This window comes from Chiloscyllium plagiosum, chromosome 17 (genome assembly GCF_004010195.1).
Source record: "Chiloscyllium plagiosum isolate BGI_BamShark_2017 chromosome 17, ASM401019v2, whole genome shotgun sequence".
NCBI lineage: Eukaryota > Metazoa > Chordata > Chondrichthyes > Orectolobiformes > Hemiscylliidae > Chiloscyllium > Chiloscyllium plagiosum.
In genome coordinates, this window is record NC_057726.1 from 66776381 (window position 1) to 66802939 (window position 26559).

Below are 26559 nucleotides of genomic sequence, written 5' to 3' on the forward strand. Positions count from 1 at the left end.
AATATGCTCCCATTCCAAAATGCTTCTTAACTGTTCTGGTGAAATGTGACTTTTTAAAGAGAGCAGCGTTTACAAAACTAAATCACTAAAACTAGTGGCAGTGAGATCATTGGTTTTCCTTTTGTCATGTGGTATGCACACTCACCTTGTAAAGAATTTGCATAGGTTTTGTCAACTCCACATTCCTCAAGTAAGGAGCCAGGAACTTAAACAGATCGATCAACAGCTGGGCATACATGGGCCAGCCCTGGAGGACAGAATACATTAGCCATACCTCTACATTCAACAGTTATAGAATACAAGAGTTTCTACATACATGCCTTGTAACAGGAAATTTATACTACACACAGAATAATCTCGCATAAATCTGAACTCAGCTCCACAAATCAATGTAAAAATTATCTGGGTATAATGTATGAATTAACCAAGCTCCAAACTGGTTACCTTGTCCTTTTTACCAATGGGCATCAGGCTCAGTTAGCTAACTTCCTCAGCATTCAGCTGCAGAAGCTAGTGCAGAGATTCCAGTGGTCTAACTGAATCCTTGCTCAGATGATGATTAAAATTTGTGTACACATTGTTACTGACCAAAGAAGAGTGACAGATAAAACACTGAAAAGTTACTGCGTCACTCACTCACATTCGAATTTGCTGAATGATGCCCTCCAAGCAGCTATTATTTATCGGTGAACTTTGACAATGTGCGCTTTCTGTCTCTTAACAGCAACAGGAGGGATGTAGGTACCTTACATCTCAGCCTGTCCTCATTCACAACTTCAAGCAAGGGTAGGTGAACTCCACCCCATCCATCCCTCTCTTGCATGAAGGTCAACTGCAATATCAATATCACTGCTCCAACTGACTGCGGCCAGAGAGTTAAGCCCAGGCCTTTCCTGCTCTGCACTGCAGACACTCAGTGAAATCTAGCTACGCCTGAACACTTATTTATTGACAGAAAATGCAAAAATCTCTCTGCTGTTAGAAAAAAAGATAGTACAGAATAAACTGTAACAGCAGTCAGGCCAGGGGTACAGACACCGACAGCATTTAGCCTACCTTCTGTTGGGGTGTATGCGCCAGCATTCTCGCAATGAAGATCCGGTGGGAAATTAGTTCCAGCCAAGCATAGACAAAGCCAGGAGCTTTAGTAGGCCGCAAGATGTGAAATGTGTTGCTGCACAGAAAAAAAAGACACCGCAATTTATGTCAGAAGAGAGGAATCAGTGAGTAACAATAACTTCAAGAGCACACAGTTAGAAGATTCCCAGTAACAAGTTCTACTGTGGTTAACAAAACTATAGTTACTTTAGGAGATACAATTTAAAATTACATTCAAAAGCCATTCTAGATGATCGTTAAACATCAGGTTGAAGTACGTAAGCTCTTTTAAGTCATTGGTTTGAAGCTGGGCTAACCTCATGTAAACACATCAGAGGGTTCTTTTTAACCCTTTATTAACTTTCACCCTCCAACAGTGAGGTGTTCAGCCATTCAACAGTCTCAATGTGCCAGATTAAAGACAAGCCGATAGACTGTCCCTTTTCAATTTAATTCCCTCAGGAGAACAGAGAAGCAACCCAGCCTTTTGATACCTCGTGCAATGAGTAAATAGCCACTAAATCATGGGAAACACCACTGCTGAGACGATCCCAAGCTCATTTGATCTAGTAGAATGAGAGGATGCCAAACTGATAGAGGAACCATGTCTGGTTTCCTGCATAGCAGGACAGACAGCAGCTGAAGTACACCCACTGTTACTTCAGCCAGGACTAGTTAATGGAATATAGACAAATAGTCCAACTGGAGGTCACTTAAAGGCACTATTTACACATGGTGAGACACAATTGGTATTAAGTTGTTCAAGTGATTTTTGCATTGCACACAGACCTCATTCCCTCAGAGCTAACTAAACCTTTACTCTACCATGTTGAATCCTTCGATTGTTCATTAGCCATTTCGGGGGAATGAGTTTTGAATTTTGGATACTGCATTGTTCCAGTAACTGAGAATTTCCCCTACAATGTTTTGACAACATGAATGAAATAGGAGGCAATGCTTCCTTTTTAAACACTTACCAGAAAGCAGTCAGTGTCTGGAAGTTGATCGTTTCCAGCACATGCTCAGGGGCATTTAGCTCTAGCAACAACATGATGAAGATTCGATGATATGGCAGCTGCTGAAATTCACTCTGACGTACTTCGTGATCTTGTAGTAGTACTCCAACAACAATCCCCAGTACCTGCACATTAGATAGCAAGCATTCAAAAACACCATCTAGCCCCAGCAAAGCTGCAATTTTGCAATGCATTGCCAGCTCCCCAGCACTCCTACTCCTTTGAGCAACTAACCATGTGTGAATATACAATGTGACAATGAATGACTAGAAATGGTGCTCACCAGCATTGCAAACCTGGGGCAGCAGACAGTGAGGTGTAAGAACTTTGCCTCAAACTCTTCTCTCTCCAGGCAGCCAGACCAACAGCAGCTGAAGCACTACAACTGAAAGCCAACTGCCACATGCTCACTCCATACCAGCTCAAGACTGAACTTTGGACAGTCAGAGCTCTAAAAGATCAAGGCTGATCAAAATGGGTAACCTGAAATCAGCTACTACCCAAAACTCATTATCATTTTAGTCAGGAGACGATGACCCAACACTTGGATTTTGACATTTCCTCAAGATTCCTCCTCCTTTCTCTCTTTAATCCTGGCCAAAAGTTAAAATGTTTGACAATCGCAACCTGAACAGTTTAACAAACGACAGAGACCAAACATCTCTGGGACTTAAGTCATGGGTTTTTGTCTTGAGAGACACTGTAGGACCTTATTAGGGGTTTGAATGGATGTCATTTAAGGTTAACAACATCAATTCAATTACTGAATCCTCAAATGATTTTAAAAACTACTTGCTGAGTTATATTTCAGAGAGTGTGGACTGGCATGACAACCCAGCTAGGGGAATGACAATGTGAAGGTGGGAGTGGCCCTCACACACTGCCAAGTTACTAAACTTTGCGTTGGTAATACAGGGAAGTGCAGATCTGTTGGGTTGGCTTCTTCCAGGAAAGGAAGGGTGTTAATCACAGATCCGAAATTCCTGGTGGTGGCTGCAAGCAGATTTCCTTCCGTCACGAGGGCTGCAGCTAATGTATTACCAGAAGTAACAAAGAGAGCATGTGGATTAAGTAGCGGGTACAGCTATCTAACATGATAAGACAAAACATTCAATCTCATTTCATGGAACTGCCATGAACAAAGGCCAGATGAAAGGGAGGTAGTCCAATTCTCTGTGCCAACGTAACTTATACATTAAGACGAGCTCCCAAATGCTCAAAGAAAATAAATACAGCCATACTGGTCACAGGTAAATGATACAGAAACCCACTCACCTTGTTGAGAAGGTTAATTTTTGTGACTGTGTTGGTGGCCTCTCCAGAATGCTTGACCAGCAGGGCTATTAGCCTGACAAATGCATCCAGGTTGTGATAGCACTTGGCCCTGATCATCGTGGGATTGGCTGTAGGATTGTGCTGCTGCTCCTGTTGTGCACGGTAACTGATTTCAACACACATTTCAGTACATAGTCGGAAAAAGCGAGTAATCAGGTCATCGGTCTTGAGGATTCCCTGCTGGTGCATCTGCAGAGATAACAGACCATTCAACAGCCAGCAAGGCACACGAGGTCAACACTAATCTCAGCCTCACTGTTCTGCACTTTTTGCAGCTACAGAGTTTAGAATGTCATCTAGGAGTCCAAATGAAACAGGTAGGCTGTACCAGCTCTGAAATCACCCCTCAGCTCATACAAGGGAGACAGAACACGGAACAAACATTAAATCCAAATTAAAAAAAAAGAGATGAAGTAAGAAAGTCTGAGTAATGTGAAACAGCAGAAGGATTTGGTGATCTGACTTCAAAAAACAGTAAAAGCAGCACTGCCACAGGATAAGACCATAAGATGACAACCAGATTACTGGGTTCTATACTAGAGTTTAGATTAGATTTGATTAGATTCCCTACAGTGTGGAAACTGGCCCTTCGGCCCAACCAGTCCACACGACCCTCCAAAGAATAACCCACCCAGACCCATTTCCCTCTGACTAATGCACCTAACACTATGGGCAATTTAGCATGGCCAATTCACCTAACCTGCACATCTTTGGACTGTGGGAGGAAGCCAGAGCACCCAGAGGAAACCCACGCAGACACGGGGAGAATGTGCAAACTCCACACAGACAGTAGTCCAGAACTGGAATCGAACCTGGGACCCTGGTGCTGAGAGGCAGCAGTGCTAACCACTGAGCCACCGTGCTAGAAAACAAAAGCTGAGATATAATAGTGAATCTATGACCTCAAACTCAAGTCCACAGTTGGTCTTTAAAACCAAGACTGGGTTTAAAGTCTTGGGTTCCCTGATTTAAAGGAAGATGTGGGTGCAGCAAAAGATGTATGGAGTCCAGAGAATGCCATCAACTCTAAAACCGAGGCTGTTTTCATTACAAATTACAGATTTTAATGAGCTGACTTGAAATAAGTGGTTTCTAATACTAAGAAAGATTAACAGAGATAAATACTGTCTAGAACATAGGGTCTAGAACAAGCTAACAGAAATAAATTTAAGACAATTAAGACAGAAAACCAGAGAAGTCTCTTTTATACAGAATTGAGGGGCTGTAGACAGCAGAATTACTGATTGAACCAGACATCCTGTCCATATTTAAGAAGTGGATTGAAGAAAATGATACGTGAATAAAGAAGAAACCTTATTTTGACTAATTCTTACACACAGGACAAATAGCATTAGGGACTGGTTGGACCTTCCTGTAATTTCCATGGAAGCATTTGTTTCAACGGTTAGCATTTTGGTTACTTTCCACTAGATTTAACTGCCTTTTAATGTAGCTTCTATGAGCCAGCTGTTTTCTCATTCTTGACCTTACCTGCCCAACAAAGGCAGAGAACGCTTTGGTGCTGTCCCGTCCAGCTGCTGCAGAGTGATAGAGGTTTACCCACTCTCTCAGCAGATACTCAGCTTTTTCTCGAAGACCTGGTGGGTCATCGTATTCAGAGGCCTGGGATATCCCAGAGTGCATCATAAAGTTGGGGCCACCGTGTGCGCGATCCATCATAGCTTCGTAGTTAGCTCGAAGCAAATCCATAAGCTGTGGCAATCTGTATCAGGAACACATTAGAAATAAAAAGTAAAGTTGCCGCAGAGGAAACACCATTTCTGAATTGCTTTCAAGTCCAGAGGCTTGCAGTAAACAATTACAACTGATCCAAAACTGATAATGTCCAATTTTTAACATTTTGATACCAATTACAATATTTAATTGTATGTTACACAGGAGGCAGAACAGGTGTATAGTAGTATTTAGACTTAGGAAAGTTTAAGACAATGAGTTAAGGTGGTATCCCATGATGGGGTGTGTCCCAAGAGTGGAGATGTAAAAAGGTGGAGCAGATGGAAGGAGACCAGAGTTGGAAGAGAAGTATTCGACCAACAGAATTGAGATTGGCTGAGGGCTTTTTGAAATTGACTGGGTCTCAGTGACAGACAGGAGGTGAAATTTAGGAGGCCAACTAGTGGGAACGCATCAACTGCAGCACACCTTTTCAGGTACCAATAAATTATGTAGGTATTTAAGCCAATGTGGTATATTCCTAAAGCTGTTATTGCAAACTACAATTATTTTTCAAAGTCTTGGATACTGTTTCACTAAAAACTAATTATCCCTGGTCAAACTTCTTCTGGGATTAGTTAATAACATAACTTAGGAAAACAAACTGCATAGAACTCAAACCAAAAGAGAAAATGCTGGAAAATCTCAGCAGGTCTGGCAGCATCTGTAAGGAGAGAAAAGAGCTGACGTTTCGAGTCTAACTGACCCTTTATCAAAGCTTTGACAAAGGGTCAGTTAAACTCGAAACGTCAGCTCTTTTCTCTCCTTATAGATGCTGCCAGACCTGCTGAGATTTTCCAGCATTTTCTCTTTTGGTTTCAGATTCCAGCATCCGCAGTAATTTGCTTTTTTTTTTGCATAGAACTCAAATTCTGCGCAAAGGGATTATGAACTGATAAGTTTATTTCTGCGCTGCCCCAGTATTCAGTGCTTAACAATGCCAAGGGCTCTTATGACAATGGCTATTCTTGTGTGAACTCTGGTAACGCTTCAGCAGGTTAACTGCATAGCAAAGGTATCACATGTAAGCCAAATGGTACATTCATGCAGGAGCTAGTTTTTTTAAAGATCTAAGTTAATGGCTGCACTAAATCAACAGAACAGTGTACCACAGAGCACCATAGATTCCCTACAGTGTGTAAACAGACCACTTGGCCCAACAAGTCCACACCGATCCTCCGAAGAGTATCCCACCCAGACCCATTCCCCTGCCCTGCATTTCCCATGGCTAACCTACACATCTCTTGAGTACGAAGGGCAATTTAGTATGGCTAATTCACCTAATCTGCACATCTCTGGACAGTGGGAGGAAACTGGAGCACCCGGAGAAAACTCTCACAGACGTGGGGAGAATGTGCAAATTCCTCACAGACAGACAGTCACCTGAGGCTGGAATCAAACCTGGGTCTATGGTGCTGTGAGGCAGCAGTACGAAGCACTGAACCACCGTATTGTGTACAGATTCAGTAATGCTTTTGATCACATAATATTATTAATCTGAAATTAATTGCTCATGATAAAAAAACCTCCTGAAGTAAATACCAGCCTATTTGGGCACGGACAGCTCTAAAAGCTTTTATTGGAACCAGGCTTCCTTCAGTTGCATAAAGACAGAACATTTATTATCATTTTGAACCAACTTTTCAAAAGCCCCAAAACTTACCCTTCAGGTGCATTCCCTCTGGAATGAGCACTGATCCTCATAAGTGTTTCAATGGTATTGAACAGGTCGGCTTCAGTTACGTGACTAATGCTCCTCTCATCGACCAACAGAAACTTAACCAACTGCATGGCGAAGGCTACGGCCATATAGTTCAAGCCATTTTCCATTGACTGCAGGAATTAAAAACTTCATTCAATCCAAAATGTACTTCAACAACGTGCATGTCACAAGTTTACATTTTAAGGGAACAATTAAAGCGTCACAATTCAACATTCTATTTAGCTTGAATCCTGAATTCAGGTACTGAACCTGGTGACTGATTTTTTTTTTGTTAACATGTTTAAACAAAATAGCTTTGTTTCTGAAAACAAAAAAAGTGTCATGGAAGAGGAAATGGTCAGTCACCTACACATCTGGTCAGAGTAACAGCAGCAGAAATTACCGAAAAGGTCATTTTCACAACAAAGACCTGTGAGGCCTTAAAATCTTCGAATAACAGAGTTTTGAATCAAACTGCAGTGAGAGGATTGATTATATTGCTACAGAAATGCAGACTGCAAAAGGTGACCAAATACACACTTTACCATCACCTTAGATAGTGAAGTAAACTGCATATTAGAGCTAGGAACGGGTTAAAGCTGGTCAATCTATTGTCAAATGTGAGAATCGTGCACAAGAAATGCTAATAAGTGTTCAGATTTTCAACATAAGGCTCAACCATTAAAAAAGCCTCTACATTGTAGGACTTAATAATAAATCCCTGAGTGTTGATAATGCTGTTGGAATAAGCAGTTGCCCAAAGGAATTAGTTTTATTTAAGATGACTGGTTCTTAGAATATCTTGGGAGCTGGACACAAGCAGTGTATTATGTCACTTCCTCTCCTCTATACCTTGCACACCCCCCAATACAGTCAGGTTCTGGAAATGTGAAGAAAACACCCAACTTCACTCCGTTCTCATTTTTATTTTCAACAAAAACTAAAAATCAACATGTTCACTGTCCACTGGAGTACCACCAGATGACTGGGGGGTGCCAAATGTTATTCCCTTGTTCAAACACAGAGCATCTAATAGAGAAGAGAGTGCAGAGAATAGAAAATATAAAATTCCTACAGTGTGGAAACTGACCCTATGGCCCAACAGGTCCACACCAACCCTCCGAAGAGTGTCCAACCCAAACCCACTCTCCATTATTCTACATTTACCCTGGACTAATGCACCGAACCTTCACATTCCTGAACACTATTGAGCATGGCCAATTCACCTAACCTGCACATCTTTCGGATTGTGGGAGGAAGTCGGAGAAAACCCATGCAGACATGGGGAGAATGTGCAAACTCCACAAAGACAGTCGCCAGAGGCTGGAAGCAAACCCGGGCCCCTGCCGCTGTGAGGCAACAGAGCTAACCACTGAGCCACGGTGCTCTGTGCAGTACCGCAATGCTTTTGAAGGGTGGTAGTCAAATTATTGGAGAGGGTTTATGATTACTTGGAAAACCATAGTTTGATTAGGGAGCACCAGCATGGCTTTGAGGGGGGCAGGTCATGCCTCACAAACCTTACTGAATTGAAGATGTGACAAAACATCCATGAAGGTAGAGCAGTGACGTGGTATATCTGGATTTTAGCAAGGTGTTTGATAAGACTCTCCATGGTAGGCTTATTCAGAAAGTAAGGAGGCATGGGACACAGGAAAATTTGACTATGTGGATACAGAATTGGTGGGTTCATAGAAGATGGAGGGTGGTAGTAGATGGAAAGTATTCAGCCTGGAGCTTGATCACCAATGGTGTTCCGCAGAGTTCTGTTCTGGGACCTCTGCTCTGTGATTTTTTACACATGACTTGGATGAGCAAGTGGAAGAGTGGGTTAGTAAGTTTGCTGATGACACGAACATTGATGGAGTTTGGATAGGGTGGGTTGCAACAGGATATTGACAGGATGCAGAGCTGGGCTGATAAGAGCAGTTGGGGCTCAACCTGGAAATGTGAGAAGTAATTCATTTTGGAAGATCAAATTTAAATGCAGAATATAAGGTCAAAGGCAGGATTCTTGGCAGATTGGTGAAACAGAAGGAAGGATCTTGGGGGCCACATCCATAGATCCCTCAAAGTTGCCATCCAATGTTGATAGGGTTGTTAAGAAGTGTACGGTGTGATGGCTTTCATTAGCAGGGAATTGCGTTTAAGAGCCAAGAGGTTATGCTGCAGCTCTGTAGAGCCCTGGTTAGACCACATTTGGAATAGTGTGTTCAGTTCTGGTCACCTCCTTAGAGGAAGGATATGGAAGCTTTTGAGAGGGTGCAGAGGAGATTTACCAGGATGCTGCCTGGACTGGAGGGCATGTCTTATGAAGAAAGGTTGAGGAGCTAGGGCTTTTCACATTGGAGAGAAGGATGAGGTGACTTGATAGAGGTGTACATGATGATGAGAGGCATAGAGTGGACAGCAAGAGACATTTTCCCAGGGCGGAAATGGCTACCATGACGGGCTAAGGTGATTGCTGGAAGGCTTATGGGAGATGTCAACAGTAGGTTCTTTACACAAAGTGTGCAGAGTGTGTGGGATGCACTGCTGACAGTGGTGGTAGAGGCAGATACATTAGGGACATTTAAGCAACTCTTGGACAGGCACATGGGTGATAGTAAAATGAAGGTTATGTAGGTTAGTTTGATCTTACAGTGGGACAAAAGGTCAGCACAACAGAAGGTCAAAGGGCCTGTTCTGTGCTGTACTGTTGTATGTTCAATGTTATTTAGAACATTACAGCGCAGTACAGGCCCTTCAGCCCTCAATGTTGCGCTGCCCTGTCATACTAATCTGAAGCCCATCTCACCTACACTATCCCATTCCATGTACGTCCATATGCCTGTCCAATGACGACTTTAATGCACTTAAACTTGGCGAATCTACTACCGTTGCAGGCAAAGCATTCCATACCCTTACTACTCTCCGAGTAAAGGAACTACCTCTGACATCTGTCTTATACCTATCTGCCCTCACTTTAAAGTTGTGTCCCCTCGTGCTTACCATTCCCATACTTGGAAAAAGGCTCTCCCTGACGACCCTATCTAACCCTCTGATTATCTTGTATGTCTCTATTAAGTCACCTCTCAACCTTCTTCTCTCTAACGAGAACAGCCTCAAGGCCCTCAGTCTTTCCTCATAAGACATTCCTTCCATACCAGGCAACATCCTAGTAAATCTCCTCTGCACCCTTTCCAAAGCTTCCACATCCTTCTTATAATGCAGTGACCAGAACTGTACACAATACTCCCAAGTGTGGCCATACCAGAGCTTTGTACAGCTGCAGCATAACCTCCTGGTTCTGGAACTCAATCCCTCTATTAATAAAGGCCAAAACACTGTATGCCTTCTTAACAACCCTGTCAATCTGGGTGGTAACTTTCAGGGATCTGTGTGCATGGACACAGAGATCTCTCTGCTCATCTGCACTCCCAAGAATCTTACCATTAGCCCAGTACTTTGATTCCGATTACTCCGTCCAAAGTGTATCACCTCACACTTGTCCACATTAAACTCCATTTGCCATCTCTCAGCCCAGCTCTGCATCCTATTTATGTCTCTCTGTAACCTACTACATCCTTCGTCACTATCCACAACTCCACCAACCTTAGTGTCGTCCGCAAATTTACTAACCCACCCTTCTAAGCCCTCATCCAGGTCATTTATAAAAATGACGAACAGCAGTGGACCCAACACCGACCCTTGCGGTACACCGCTAGTAACTGGACGTCAAGATGAACATGTTCCATCAACTACAACCCTCTTTTCTTTCAGCAAGCCAATTACTGATCCAAACTACTATGTCTCCCACAATCCCATTGCTCCGCATTTTGTATAATGGCCTACTGTGGGGAACCTTATCGAACGCCTTGCTGAAATCCATATACACCACATCAACCAGTTTACTCTCATCTACCTGTTTGGTCACTTTGTCAAAAAAGTCAATAAGATTCGTTAGGCACGACCTACCCTTCACAAAACCGTGCTGACTGTCCCGGATCAGATTATTCTTTTCTCGATGGTTATAAATCCTACACTTTACCAACAAAAAAGAAAGTATCTGGAAGGGTAAGTGAAGAGGAAGTGTTGAGAGGGATGTGGGTCAAATGCTGGCAAAAGGGATTAGATTCATCTGGGATATCTGCTGTACTATGACCCCACAGTTACATACTTACATTGCCCAAGGGTTAATCCCGTAATTGTTCAGAGCTGTACAGCAGATCCTTACCTGGGCTAAATGGATGTCATACTGCTGCATGTTGACCAGATGGTGCCGAATGAGCAATTCCACAGCATCCACATTGTATTTGTATTCGTCACGACACTCAATCAGGCACCTACATGAACAAACAGACAACACTTACAAGCTGGCAAGCTCACTAAATCTGAACTATTATGTAAATTTACTAACTTGTATCATACACAGAAATGCAATGACGTGGGTAATTAAGAATTTCTCTCTATTACTTGTCACCTCCTCCAGCCCATCAAGGGCTACGTCACCTCCAGTCTGGCATCTTGTGCATCATCCATCTCTGGTGACGATGTCTTCAGTAGTTTCGGTCCTGAAGCTCTTCAATGCCTTCACTAAACCTCCCTGTTCCATAAAGATGCTCCTTAAAACCGACCTATTGACCAAGCTTTTGCTGACTTGCTTTAATGTCGGTGTGTACCATTTGATTCAAACTTCATTTCAAATAAACCTTTCATGGAATATCTTGGGGGCTTTTATTTAACTACTGAGGTATTCAAACTGCTTGCTAATTTAGTCACCCCTAGAATGATCAAAGCTTTACAGGAAACAGCAAAGAGTGTGTGGTACAAGTCCCTCCCCTTTTTATCTTGAATTAGTTGCTGATTTTAAGTTAGTTTTAAAGTAAAACCATCAGATATCTCCCAGTAGACCACAGCTTGTGATTAAACAGAGTCATTCAGGAGGATTTTTTTAAAGCTCAAAAAAAAAGTAAACTTTTTGAATGCAGCAGCTTAGTTCATTTTGTGCAAGTACTGCATGTCACTGTGTTCAATACTATGTTTACTGTTAAGTGACACCTATAGGTCAGACTCCAGCTTCAGAAGAGGGCAAGTACACAACCCCTGATTATCCAGAAGGAGGCAGTGTGTACCCCAAACACAACTTCATTCTTTGTGTGAATAGGATGCTTTTAGTGATTTACTTCAGTCTGTAGCAATAGCATTCGTGTTTGACGATGCAGCGTTGTATTTGTTCCTTGGCATGCAAAGTGAAAATTTCACACTGCCTTCTTTTACACACCTGGTGATTTTATTATTACACCACTGTGATCCATAAGCACGACCGTCCTGCAGGGCTTTCAAAACCAACAAATGGCATTCACGATAACGAAGCAGGAGGTCTGGGTCTGCACCACTTGTGGCATCTAGCAGTCCCTCTACAGCCTTCAAATTAAAGCAGAATTTGACTTTAGCTTACAAATTATCTGAACTTTAATAATAATGTCAGTAAGTTATGAACATTGTAGTTTTAATTTCCGAACAAACATGGAACAAAAACTTGAAAAATTCAAAGTAGTAAAGAAAAGTATATTTGAAAACACAATAGTTTCTTAAATAATCACTTAAGCAATGCAAACTATCAGAGGAACAGGAATTAGAGAATTCAGTAAGTGAAGAAAGCAGCATTTGGACAGACTGAACTCACCTTCTGCAAGAGGCCTAGAGCAGCAATAGCGTCACGGGAGTTCCTGGCCATTACCACAGCCTCCAGTAAGTTACGAAGTGCCTGAGTCTGAGGGTTCATGGCCAGAGTTGGTGGAATTGCATGTAGGTGCTGCTCCAGTTCAGTGATGCACTTGTCATAAATCTGTGCGATATCGTCAGTTGCCCAAGCTTGCTATGAGAAACAAGGCAAGATCCAGTGTGAAAATTATTGCACTTCTTGCAAATGTATACATTAAAGAAATATCGGCGTAAACACAGAATTCTGGAATAACCAAACATAATACCATAAAATGTAGGAGCTGACGTAAGCCATTCAGCCCACCGAGTCTGCTCTGCCATTCAATGAAATGTAACAGGTTAGTATCCACAATTTAAACTTAAGTTACATTCTGTTAGGATCCCAGCTGAAATTATTGCTGAACAAGTCAAATCCCTGAAACCTGCCTTGATAGATCATATTTTGTTTTGGTTTTTAACAAGGTGGTCTCTCACCAAGACATACACAGGGTAGGTTGAACATTCTGTTTAAGCGATAAAACAGAACTTCAATAATCAAAAGAAATAACAACAGAATAAAATAAATTCACTTGTAACAAATTCAAAAGATCTTAATTCTGTTTAAAATAAAATCCTATTAATCCTAAAACGTATGTGCAAAAATAATCCCTTGTACAGTACCCAAAAGCATTCCTTTTAAAGGATTTCCAGAGAAGGAATAAAAATTCCTAAGACCTCAGACTAAGACTTCCTAACGTAAGTGACTAACTCCAATACTGGAAATGAGGATTGCTCCAAGCAGCAGCTATCATTCACCCGAGCTGAAACATACTCTGTTTCAAGAAATCTCTTCAGGGCTTTATTCTAACGCTTCTGAGTGGGATTATCACGACGTTCTTACTCCCAGGTAATCTAGTTTCTCAGAGAACACACCTCTACCTGAAAAATTTAGATCTACTGAAAACAACTCCAAAGATGTATAGCTCTTTCAGAGAAGAAATTTCTCATCTCAATCCTGATTAGATGCCTCTACCAGAAGCACTTCTTAGCACTTAGCCTGCCAAGCCCATTTAGAATCTTGTACATTTCAATAAAATTCTCTCATTTTAAATTCCAGAGAATACAGACACAATTTGCTTAGCCTCTCATCATTGGAGGATACCTCAACCCAGGGACTAGTTTCGTGAACTTTCACTATACCAGCACCAACGCAGGTACTACTTTTCTTAAATGTGGCGACTAAAACTATACTCAACATGTGGTCTCACCAAAATCCTGTGCATCTGTAAAAAGACTTTTTTTTCCTATACTTCAATCCCCTTGCAGTAAATGCCTATAATGTCATTTGCTTTCCTCATTGCTTGCTGTACCTGCATGCTGTGTACCTTGCACGATCACATCTCAGTCTCTGTGAACATCAACAGTTAAGATCCATATCTTTTAAGAAAAGTTCTGCATCCTCTCAGGGTTCTTCCCACGGCTTAAATTTTCACCTACCTTAAGGTCAGCAGGAAAACCTAAGATGTATTACTCTGCCTGTTCATTTAAGTTATTAACGTAGTGTGTAAATAGTTGAGGTTCCAGCACTGAGATGAAACATTCCAATATTAACTTCAAAATATTCTATTTTCGGCTTTGTGTCTGTTAAATAATCTCGATCATGGTGTTGTCTCCACCGCTATGATCCTTACTGCGCCCATTTACCTTTTGAGTAGCATATCTGTGAAACATACTTAGGCTTTGACAGGAGTAATTGGGAATTACTAGATCAGAAAGTAGGAGCCTCACCTGGCTCTACATTCCGAAACTACATAAAAGGCTCATTGCTTAGTCACCACAGCTCACCAACAACTTCTAGGGATGGATAATAAAAATGCTGTCCCAGCTAGATGCCAAATCCCACGAATTAAAATAAAAAGGACAGAAAACCATTATGTATTGCAACACACAAGATCAGTGAACTGAAATTCAAGAGAATGAACTTTGGATCTTCCTGTACCATGTACATTCATCATTTTTGCCCCCTACCATGTATGGATACGCCATCTAAAATTCAACGCTATTCAAAACCAAAGGCCCTACAACCCATCCTCCGAAATGAAATTTGCTGCTTACTACTTAGCTACAACTGATATCAATACAGTACCTTTAATCTAATGAAATGCACCAAAAGCACTTCATAAGAACATTTAAGACCAAGTATGATGACCAAGGCCAAATAAGCAGACATTAAGTTAATGACCAGAAGCTTGGACAGAAATGTTTGTTTTTTTACCATCTTGAAAAGGAGGAAAGGCAGTCAGGGAAGTGAAGGGAGGGCATCCTAGAAATGGAATTGAAGGCACTTTGACAATGGTTGATGGACATGGGCACAAATGTTTGAGGAGCGCGCTATTTTGGTCGGTAGTGTGGTTGGAGATTACAGGGACAGGGCAAAGCCATATTTGAAAATGAGAATTTTGAAAGTTAAGGCATTGGCTTCTGATCAAACAATGTAGGTCAGCAGGCATAGAGATACTACACAATCTCCCAAGTTTATCTTAACTCTATGTACAAACTTTGGAGATAGTAAGGACTATAGATGCTGGAAGTCCGAGTCAATAAAATGTGGAGCTGGAAATGCACAGATCAGACTGATGATGGGTCCCAACCGGAAATGTCAACCTTCCTGCTCCCCGATGCTGTCTGACCTGCCGTGCTTTTCCAGCTCTACATTTTATTGACTCTGATGTGCAACCTTCATTCATGTTAACTATCCTGACTCCAAGTCATTATAAATTCCTCAATTATTTTATAAGTTTCATTCCACTTTCAGCTCTTTCCTGATCAATTTAATTTGTACTAATAAAAAAACCCTGCACACTCATCAATTGTATAAAATGGTAAATTTCAGATGGGAATTTCAGGAACAAATAGTAACCAAGGAATTTTCACAAATGACAGAATAAAAGTTATGTTCATTCTCTACATTACCTGCATGGGCTTGGCCAAGAAACCAGTTGGCTGTGAAATGTCATTACTGGGAAGAAAGCCTGGGATATTGCGTGCAAATTCTTCATACACAGCTAGTTGCTTGGGATCTACACCTCCCACCTAAAGAATACAAAACAATTAACAGCCAATGGAAAACATCCCACTTGAACATCCTCGGCACCGAGCAGTCACCATTTTAACTTGCAAACAATTTCTCAAAGCACTCGACAATGTGTAGGGCCATATCGTGGCAATGAGCAGATGGCAACATAAAATACTGTAAGCTAACAATTCATATAGTACACAACATTATAAACTAGACATTGCAGTAAGTAGGCAGGGGATGTTTAAATTGCATTGGGATCAGGGCCAAGATCTCATCGTGGTGGACCTTCAGGGTCAATCTGCAGTGCAACACTCAAGGAGGAAAATAACTTCTGCAGAGCTTTCCTTAATCGAGATTCCACGTGCAACTGTGCTCCTGCATGGATACATGAGTGTGATGTGACAGTTCTCCTAGGGCACAGTTGACACATACGGTTGGGCAGTATTTTGACCCATGCTAGGGTTGGGTGACGTAGAAGTAAGGCATGCATTGAGATCCACAATTAGGTGCAGCTTAGTTACATGCGGACAGCAAATCTATCCACCCAGGCTTCCTGCAGAGATAATCCCCACAACGCCTCCAGGATGTCACTTGGGGTTGCTGGGTTGCAACTCAGGTATAGCAAAACAGTTTCATTTGGTTCTTGGGGTCAGAAATTTTGGGGCTTAATCCTCAAGCTTGTCTGGGATTAATTCATCAATAATTTACTTTTAAGTAAAGGAGTCAGCAACAAGAATTTTAACTCATTGCATTCGCAATTTTCATCAATGTGCAGAGACACAAAATTTTACAAACTAAGACTTCCCACCTTCAATCTGATTTGTTCAGGCATGCGCTCAGCCTGGTAAGTGAGCACCACAGGATCACAGTAACGACGACCCTCCTGCCTAGCATGCTTCCGAAGTTCAAATTCCTACAAACACAAAAAATTATTAACTGGATGCAGTGATGACAAAACCAGGGCAGGAACAGATGCAGGATCAGAAACTTACTGTGGCAAGGCGTTTGTCCATTTCAGGACCCGCTTTTTCAACAGCTGTTTTCTGAATAAAGCAACAGGCCAGCTCGCAGTTGTCTTGTGCTATCTGTGCTGCTGCTTGCTCCATCATTTCCCTTTGTTGTGGAGAAGCAGTCTAAGGGATCAAATTAATAACAAATTTTAGGGCTCAGCAGCTGACAGCAACACTAGAGAAGTTAATATGCATATATGAGCTGCCAAAGCAAGTGGTGGAGGCTGGTACAATTGAAACATTTAAAAAGCATTTGGGTATATGAATAGGAAGGGTTTGGAGAGATATGGGCTGGGTGCTGGAAAGGGGGATTAGATTGGGTTGGGATATCTGGTCTGCATGGACGGGTTGGACCAAAAGGTCTGTTTCCGTGCTGTGCATCTCTATGCCTATGTAATAACAAATAACTCATTTGCAATGACCATACATGTATACACCCTGACAAAGTATCTACATAAAGACCCTTCTTGGGAAAAAAAAAGACGAAAGGGAACTGCTTCTGGACTCAGTGATTCGTTCTTTCCACTATCACCTTAACCTATTGTCCACAGGCTAGACTGTGGGAGCTCCATTAGTCAATTCCACATATTTGGTCGAAATACTCAAATTCCAAAGTCTGCTAACTTGTATAGGATAACATTCTTGAGCTGTACTCTTGGGATCAATTCTTAATGGGTTACTATGACAGTGTTTTGTCTAATTTGCTTAGTCGACACAAGCTCAGGTCGAATCAGTGGATGGAATATCACATTTGAAATCTTTCTTGTGAAGAAAATTTCATACCTAACATGTTCTGTTCCTCAGATCAAGATGATTCTATGACCAAGAATTTTGTCTGTGCCTGGAAAACAACTTGTTAGTTGTGTGTAAACCATACTTCTTTTAAAACAAAAATTGTTTCATGAGATGAGTGTGTTGCTGCCAAGGTCAGCATTTGATGCCCATCCTTAACTGCCCTCAAGTGGTCAATCGCCTCCTTTGCCTGCTGCAGCCTAACTGGTGGTGGTATACTCAAGGAAGGAATTCACAAAACCTTTACCCAGCAGCTGTGAAGGAACAGTGTCTGCAAGTTCCCCTCATGAGCCTGCTGCCCATGTCCTTCTAGGTGGAAGGCATCAAGTAGCACATCTTGTTAATGGTTAACACTGCTGTCATGCTCAACTGGTGGTGAAAGTTGGTGATGGGGTGCCATTCGTAGCCAATCGTGTGGGAATTCTGGAATGAGCATAAAGCACATGTACCCGGGCAAGTGAAGCTTATTCTATCCCTGACATATCTTATAAATAATGGACAGGCCTAAGGGACCTGACCTGTTCTTGCAGTCACAACATTTACATGACTGGTCCAATTCAATTTTCAGTCGGAGATAAGTCCATCAGTATGTTTTTTTTCTCGTGTGGGTGGAGAGAGGGGGAGAAGAAATTCAACAATGATCATGCCACTGCGTGCCAAGGAAAAATGGCTGGATGCTCTTATTGGTGATCGATATTGCCTGGCACATGTACAGCATGAACATTACCTGCTGCTTGTCATGAGTTTGAATGCTGTTCAGGTCTTGCTACATGTGGACAAGGACCAGCTCAGTATCCAAGGGGGTGATGCTGAACATTCTGCAGTCATCAGCAAACATCCCCACTTCTGACCACATGAAAAAGTTGAAGATGGTAACGCAACCTAGAATGGGGACTGAGATGATTGACCTACAACAACCACAAGCATCTTCCTTTGTGCTAGGTATGGCCCAAACCAGCAGAAAGCTCTCATATTCCCATCGATCCCCACTATGCTAGGTCTCCTGGATGCCTAACTTCATTAAACAGTGTGTTAATATCAAGGGAAGTCAACCTCATCATTCAGATCAATTGTCAGTGTTTGGACCAAAACTGTAATGGTATCAAGTCCCAACCGGCTCAGACAGAACACAAACTGAGCATCTATGTGATTATTGCTGTTAAGTGCCACTTGATAGCAGTGGTGATGCCATTTTCCATCACCTGCTGACGTTTAAGAACAGATAGATGGAAAAATAACTGGCTTTTTGGCATTGGCATAGTCCTGTGTAACAGTTCATAAAATGGACATCTAATTTTTACATATGCTGAATGTTACTGACATGCCATCCTGTACGCTCCTTGAATTAGGGTTGACTCTTTGGCTTGATGGTAATTATCGAGTTGATGATACTCTGGACTATTAAAGGAAGACACAGCTATTGTCTGAAGTTAGCTGTCCCAATCTTTATTGCAGACTGAATTTTCACTGGAGGTGGAAATTTAGTGGAAAGCCACGTCTGCTAGATATGACTAGATAGAAATAGCAGGCTGATTCATTCCCAATGGACACCAACCAGAAAGCACTCCAGACAATTTCTCCTACATTTTGACCTTAAGCCTCCAATCTCCCTGCTCAATTTACTACCATGGTCAATATTTCGTTCTTCGCTCCTTAAATTCCAAATACAAGCCTGCACAACGTACCCCAAACTCCAACCACTCCCAAACACCTTTAGTGTTGAAATAACTCTTGCGCTCACCCCAACTTATTTTTTATTCAAAACCAACCCCAACCTTGGCTTTTACTTTTCACTTCAGTTTTGAGAAAGTTGTTTTAACAGCAATTACTGCTTCAGAGAGAGAGACCCCACCCTAGACAGCGTTTGAAAACCAGGAACAAAAAAATATGAATATGGTTTTACAAAGGCTTCTGAGCTGTTGCACTTAATTAGAGTTTCATAAGCAATCATGCAAATATACATATATAAATTAGGAGCATGGGTAGACCATTCAGTTCCACAAACATGTTTTGCCATTTGACAAGATCATAGTTGATCTTAAATTGCCGTCAAACTCAATTTCCATCTAGACTCCCATACCCTTTGACTCCCTTGTCAATCAACAATCTAACTTACTCAGCTATAATATATTGAATGACTCAGCTTCCACTAAGGAAGAGGGGAAAAGAATTGTGCAGTAATGACTGTGCGAGGAAGACCCCAGCTAATTCATCATTAACTGCCCTGAAAGTGTCAGTGGTGCTTCATGTAACTTGGTTGAAACTTTATTGCTGGAACAGCACAGCAGGTCAGGCAGCATCCAGGGAACAGGAGATTCGACGTTTCGGGCACAGGCCCTTCTTCAGGAATCCGGAAGAAGGGCCTGTGCCCGAAACGTCGAATCTCCTGTTCCCTGGATGCTGCCTGACCTGCTGTGCTGTTCCAGCAATAAAGTTTCAACTTTGATCTCCAGCATCTGCAGACCTCACTTTCTCCTGCTTCATGTAACTCACAAATGAATCTAAAAAGTAACCAAAATCACACATATAATTGGACAAACCATACTGCTTGAACTATCTTGCTTCCTTGCTCAAGCTCTGGAGACCAATGACAAGTTTGCTGTATTTGCACTGGATAGGACACGGCACTTTAACCCAATTGCGGAAACTGCCTTGTGACTTAGTTGAAGATACCGCTACAAAAACTAAGTTAAAAATCACACATCAATTTATAGTAGTGAGTGTGTGGTGCTGGAAGAGCACAGCAGGTCAGGCAGCATTCAAGGAGCAGAAGAATCGATGTTTCAGGTATAAACCCTTCATCAGGATGAAGGGCTTATGCCCGAAACGTCGATTCTCCTGTTCCTCAGATGCTGCCTGATCTGCTGTGCTTTTCCTGCATCACTCTCGACTCTGATCTCCAGTCCTCAATAATATCAGGTTATAGTCCGACAGGTTTGTTTGGAAGCACCAGCTTTCGAAGTGTCGCTCCTTCACCAGGTAATGCACAACGACCTGAAGGAGCAGCCCTCCAAAAGCTACTGGTTCCAAATTAACGTGTTGAACTATAAACTGGCATTGAGAGATTTCTTTTAACTTTGTCTACTCCAGTCCAACACCAGCTTCTTCACATCATGACTCCAAAATTAGTACTAGCCAACAACAGTGAGAGCTTTTAAATCTGGTTCATAGGTTGGGCACTCCTCAAACCTCCAATACAAATAATTGATAAAGAAGCATGACACTCCCTGTAACACATTATTTAGCCAATTTTTAAAATGCTAAAGGGTATGTCACGTGTACCTAAAATAATCTGGAAATTACTCAAGTACTGATTAAAAAGAGAACACACTACAACAGACTTCAATGGCATAAAAGATATGAATACATGGGTTGCATATGTAAAAGAATAGATCTAACACAAACTGTCCCTTGGCTTGAACTCGAGCATTAATTTGTATTAGCAATGCTCATTGTAAATTCCAAGGACATCCTTTAGCACCATAGCGTAACCTATGTTGGTTGGATGACCCAGACACAGGTTTAAAACTAGTGCAGAAAGACTAAAAATGAACGTTTAAAAATCATTAAAACTGTAGAATGCAGAAGTGCAGCAAAGTCCTAGACGGAGGAACAAACAGGTATAAATGTCAATACACTAATTTAACCACCAAATCACACTGCTACCTCAAAGTTGACTTATTAAAATAGTAATTTCTTTATAAACAATATCCAGCTTGGTTTCACATTTAATGTGCAACTATTTCCCTTTTCTACCTTCCTAAAAAGCTAAGTTTTATTTACAACCCACTACCTGTTCTGAAAATAGGCATCATCTGCCATTACTGAGGCTTTATATTTGAATGTTCCTAACTTAGAATTGTATTACGCTTCGTTTTATAGCACTAACTAGGGTTTTCATTCAGTGGCCACACATCCACCTTGACAGCTCAATTACATTTAAGCATGCTACAAGTGATATCACAACCACCTCACGTTAGTATCTGAAGTGGATATAATGCATACATAATGTGCAATATATGTACCAGTATTGCACTGCCTTTTCTAGAGATTGCAAACAAAAACCTTTAGCTTCAGATCAGGACTCCAATTTCGTTATCAAAATTCTAAATATGTCAGTAATGTAGATCCAAAATTTTGAAGACGACTTTATTTCCATGATGGTGCAGGATGAGACCCTCCTCCAAGTTTAAGCTGCTCTCTATATCCTGGGCACTACAAAAAAGGATACGCTATAACTAACAAGAGATTTTTCTTCGAAAAGTGCATAATATTTTCGCCATTCAAGAGCACAGTTAAGACAGGATGTTGTGAAACTTGAAAGGATTCAGAAAAGATTTACAAGGATGTTGCCAGAGTTGGAGGGTTTGAGCTACAGGGAGAGGCTGAACAGGTTGGGGCTGTTTTCCCTGGAGCGTCACAGGCTGAGGTTTATAAAATCCTGAGGGGCATGAATAGGGTAAATAGACAAGGTCTTTTACCTGGGGTGGGGAGACCAGAATTAGAGGGCATAGGTTTAGGTAAGGGGGTAAAATTTAAAAGGGACCTAAGGAGCAACATTTTCACGTGGATGGTAATACATGTATGCAATGATCTGCTAGAGGAAGTGGTGGATGCTGGTACAATTACAACCTTTAAGAGACATCTAGTTGGGTATATGAATAGGAAGAGTTTAGACAGATTTGGGTAAAGTGCTGGCAAATGGACTAGATTAGGTTGGGACATCTGGTTCAGCATGTACGAGTTGGACCAAAGAGATGTACAGCATGGAAACAGTCCCTATGACTATAACTCTACTGAGTAACTAACTGCAAGTTCAGCATAGACAGAAATGCATGCCATTTGAAAGTGAGTCTTACTAACCCGTAATGCAGTGGCAAAATTATTCTTTAGGTTTGTAGCTATGCTCATTAATAATGGCTCCCTGCATGTAATCATAGCCATTCCTGCGGTGAGGTTACGCATCATGTGATGGGCTGCAACTCGCATCCGTGACTCCTCAGAATCCAGAGCAAAATCTTTCCTGACTATCTGTTCACATGTGGTCATGGCAATCTTGATGGAACGGTCAACAACAGGATGAACAAGCTCCTGCACAGCACGCTCTATTGCCTGCCGGACGTACGACTTCAGCTGAGGGTGGGCTTGGAATAATGGAATCTGTAAAGGAAGAAAGTGAATGCATTAAACAGAGCCATTAATTGGTATTTACACAAATAATTTAAGGTATTTATGCATTTATAATAAGTTAATAAAATATTCTTTAAATCCAATTACATCTTGGATTAATACAGGGTGCATCTGTAAAACTTGTGTTGTAGCCGCGTTAGCCCACACAGAGGTCAGTGCATTAGTGTAACCACTATGTGACAAGTGTTTAACAAACTAATCTATAATACATCCATCCTTCAAATTGAAGAGTCAAACAGTTGTGCAGCGTGATCGGAAATGGGACTTGAGCCCACCACCCTTTCAGTTAGAGGTAAGTGTGCTATCAACATTACAACTGACAATAAAGATCAGGAAATAACATTGCTTTTTAAACAGCTGGATATCAGGATGACCATGTATTCATCCTATATTTTGTAATATAGGATTCACTCTGAAAACATGCAAAGGTGAAATGAGGAATTAAAGAATAAGTGTAAAAGCAGGGAGTGGGAGCTTAAAACTACATTCACAGAATGAGAGAATAACATCGGCTTTTTTTTTAATCTCCAAGACTGGCTAACTAATAGACAACAGTTGCGATAAGGGAGCATTTTTAGGTTAACAAACTGTATCTAGTGGTGTGCCACAAGGATCAGTGCTGGGGTCCCAGTTGGTTACAACACATATTCATGACGTAGATGAGGAAGGTGAATGTACCAAGTCTGCAAATTACACAAAAATAGGTAGTCAGGATGATAAGGTCTGCACAGGATTATAGACAGATTAAGTGACTGGACAAAGAAGTTGGCAGATGGATGATAATATGGGAAACTGTGAAGTTATGTAATTTGCCAAGAAGAATATAGATAAATACTACTTAGAACATAGAATACTGGGAAGAAGTTGAAAAATAATTGTGACTCTTCAACAGACAACCATTCCAATAGTTTCCCCTTCCTCTCTGCTTTGAATAATGCTATATTCACTTTCAGAAGCAAGCTGAAGCGATGGGAGAGAATCCACACATCTGCGCCAGGACCAATACAATGGTTTGGGAATGGCTGGGCAATTAACTGAATAATACCGGAAACACGTTCCAAAGGAGCTAGTGAGTACCAGTGGGTCTGTAAGCCAAGCAATAAGATGGGGCTCTGTTTTAGGATCTCTAGATCACATTTGATTATGAATCAATGGTACCATGTGCCCAGATGTACCATCACTTGGCCAGACTGAGCAAATGTCCTGCGCAATTCCCCAAGACTGCTAAGCATATCACTGGTTTATAAGCAATATCGATAACCTTAACCACCCCCGAGATGAAGGCTTCATGCATGACTTTGCACACAGACTGTGCCAAGGATCAGATAGGGGCACAGGCTGTAGGGGCTTGTTCTCCATTTATATTCCCCCTACACTAATGGTTTTACCACAGAAATTGCAGCCTTATCTAAAGTGAATCACCTGGTTCTAGCAAACTGTGCAAATTGCTTGGTGAGCAAAGCTGTGAACAGCAGATTGACAAATGTAGGTGGTGCTCCAATTTAATGTCTGTAAAGTTCGCGCAAAAACAGATGGCATTAGGACAACCACTAGCCTGTGAGGTAGCACATCTGTCAGTTTGCTTCAGACATAAACACCAAGTTGCCTTCTGAGCACCATTCTTTAGAGGAACTGACTTTTGGTTGAAGTATTTAGTTTTGTAGGGGTTACTAGTACTGTAAATGCTCCTGCAATACAGCTGACCAGTCAGAAGTTTCTCACTCCTCTAGTCATCATATAGGATGTGGTATGAGAATTGAATCCCAAATATCAATTACATATTGGACTTCAGAAAGGGTAGGAATTATAAAACAATTTAGGTTTCTGAGTCACAGTGGGAAGTGCAGTGGTGAGAAGTTTACATCCTTACAGTACTTTTCAAAAGACTTGGATGCCCATTTTTTCAACAGACATAGCATTTGCTCAACTGTACTTATGATTCTCAAATGTTAAAATTAACATTCAGATTCACTTTTGCAAAATTGCTGATAGACTTCACGTCTAAAATAGCTAAGATGAAAAAGAATTCAGGAATTAACTCACTAAAGACCAGCATAATGCGCATTAGAGACATACTGACCAATAAGATTCCTATTCTCCATTAAGCAGCCACAGGACATCATTGGCACATTATACTGAAACCTACTTACATTTGGGTTGACTGTAATATGAGGAGCCAAAGCAGCCAATGAATACACATTGATGTCGTGGTAGCTGAACTGTGGTTGTGGAGGGACTGTGGATGTACACGTGGTGGTTGTGGCTGGAGTCACTGGTGCAGCTGGAAAGCAAAAGCACAATTAATTCTCCAAATCCTCTCTTTGCTTCTGACTTATAAAATTCTAAAAGCCTACATGTTGATGTCATTTTTCAGGTCCATTTCTTCAAAACAGATGTCAAAAGGATAAACCGGTTAATGATCAACTTGACTTGGGGGAGGAGCCAAGTACTGTGGTATAAAACTAATTATGTTGGAAACAATGAAGTGATCAATTAGTTTGTTCAATCTCTTGCAAGGAGCATTAACAGGATTCAACTACAACTTGAATTTTGTGAAACTTATCCATTAAATCTAAAACATTTCTACGTACAATAACAAAGTGTGAAAGATCATACAATACTCTCAGCCAGAGTCTGAAAGATGCACTACTAGTTGGAAAAATAATGTTAACAATTGCATACAAGGTTGGATTTTCTCAATGCATCCAATGCTTGAAACTGAGACACACGGATCGGTTTCCTTAGCCAACAATTAACAGGAGCTGGAGGAGGAATGTCGTGTTTCAATTCTCTGCTTCCTCACTACAGCACTGATGGCAGATCCCAAATGAAAACCCAGATGGGAGATTGCAAGATCTTACCCCTGTTTGCAATATAGCAGGGTAGATCTTTCAACTTAAAATCCATTTCTCAAACTCCTGTTTCCAAAGTAAAACAGGAGAATTGGGAAAATTTCAGAAGTACGCAATTAAACATTTCTATCAATGAAGTTTATGATCACTCACAAGTATGTTTAATTTCACTCTGGTATGGTGGTTAACATATCACCAGATTCCTCTGAAAGATGAAGTTGAAATAAATGTCTGGAGTCATTAGGTTGCAGAAAGCTAAAGTATAGATAAATCAGTATAGCTGATTTTAACTGCAACTGGAACAGAGCATTCAGCAGGCCTTAAAATGACCAATTTCCATTTATTCAGTGTTTACAAGAACCTTCAAAAAAACCATAAAGCTAAAAAGTCAGTCAAACCACTTCTGTGATTGAGTTGGAGGTGGGGAGAAAGAAATTAAATGGATCAAATTTATTGAAAGGGATATTTTAAATGTTTAAATACATTAGGAAGACTTAAAACTGCTCACTTTCAATGAATTAGTTCCATTTCTCAAGCCTTAAATCAATGCTTGAACAAGAGTGAAAGTTGGCATAATCTGAAAAATTGTTTAACAATTATATACAAGATTTTTCTGGTTTAAGGGTTAGGGGTTGTTAGGGAGATGAGAAATGCTTTCCAATCTGTGAAATAAAATATATACAGAACTGTTGGGTCACTTTTCCCACTCTACACAAAGTCCCAGTCAGGACTGCACTCTTGTTTCTTCAGTTCACCAAACATCGCTATTTCAACTTTGACAGAAAAGTTGAGTGATAGGCAGAGTAAGCTCTGTGTTGCATGGGAAAGGCATGTGACGTAAGATTTTGGGGGTTGGGGTTAGGGTAAGGAGAGTTCACTCGATTTCTGGAATGATGGCAGCTTCCTGTTTGGACATGGAGAGCACACAGTAGAAGAATGGAGGTTTATAGCCAAATGCTACCATGGATAAAAGCAGCCATTTATAACTAGACCTTCCAGAACAGACTTGCTTTTGTAGTCCAAGACAACAGAAGGCAGCATAATAAAGTACTGTAAAAATACAACA

General features: G+C 41.2%; 1 protein-coding gene across 1 annotated transcript in view; it reads right to left on the reverse strand.

Moving 5' to 3' along the window:
• cnot1 (CCR4-NOT transcription complex, subunit 1) overlaps positions 1–26559 on the reverse strand; it is a 144278-nt gene that overhangs the window by 13224 nt on the left and 104495 nt on the right. The window contains exons 29-42 of the mRNA XM_043707440.1: positions 24792–24922; positions 22315–22611; positions 16642–16782; positions 16458–16562; positions 15544–15663; positions 12554–12745; positions 12149–12291; positions 11102–11210; positions 6847–7016; positions 4941–5172; positions 3390–3638; positions 2076–2239; positions 1057–1174; positions 146–247 (exon numbers count right to left, since the gene is read on the reverse strand). Of these exons, the coding sequence (XP_043563375.1) occupies positions 146–247; positions 1057–1174; positions 2076–2239; positions 3390–3638; positions 4941–5172; positions 6847–7016; positions 11102–11210; positions 12149–12291; positions 12554–12745; positions 15544–15663; positions 16458–16562; positions 16642–16782; positions 22315–22611; positions 24792–24922 (2273 nt within the window). The remainder of the gene's footprint in view (positions 1–145; positions 248–1056; positions 1175–2075; positions 2240–3389; positions 3639–4940; positions 5173–6846; positions 7017–11101; positions 11211–12148; positions 12292–12553; positions 12746–15543; positions 15664–16457; positions 16563–16641; positions 16783–22314; positions 22612–24791; positions 24923–26559) is intronic.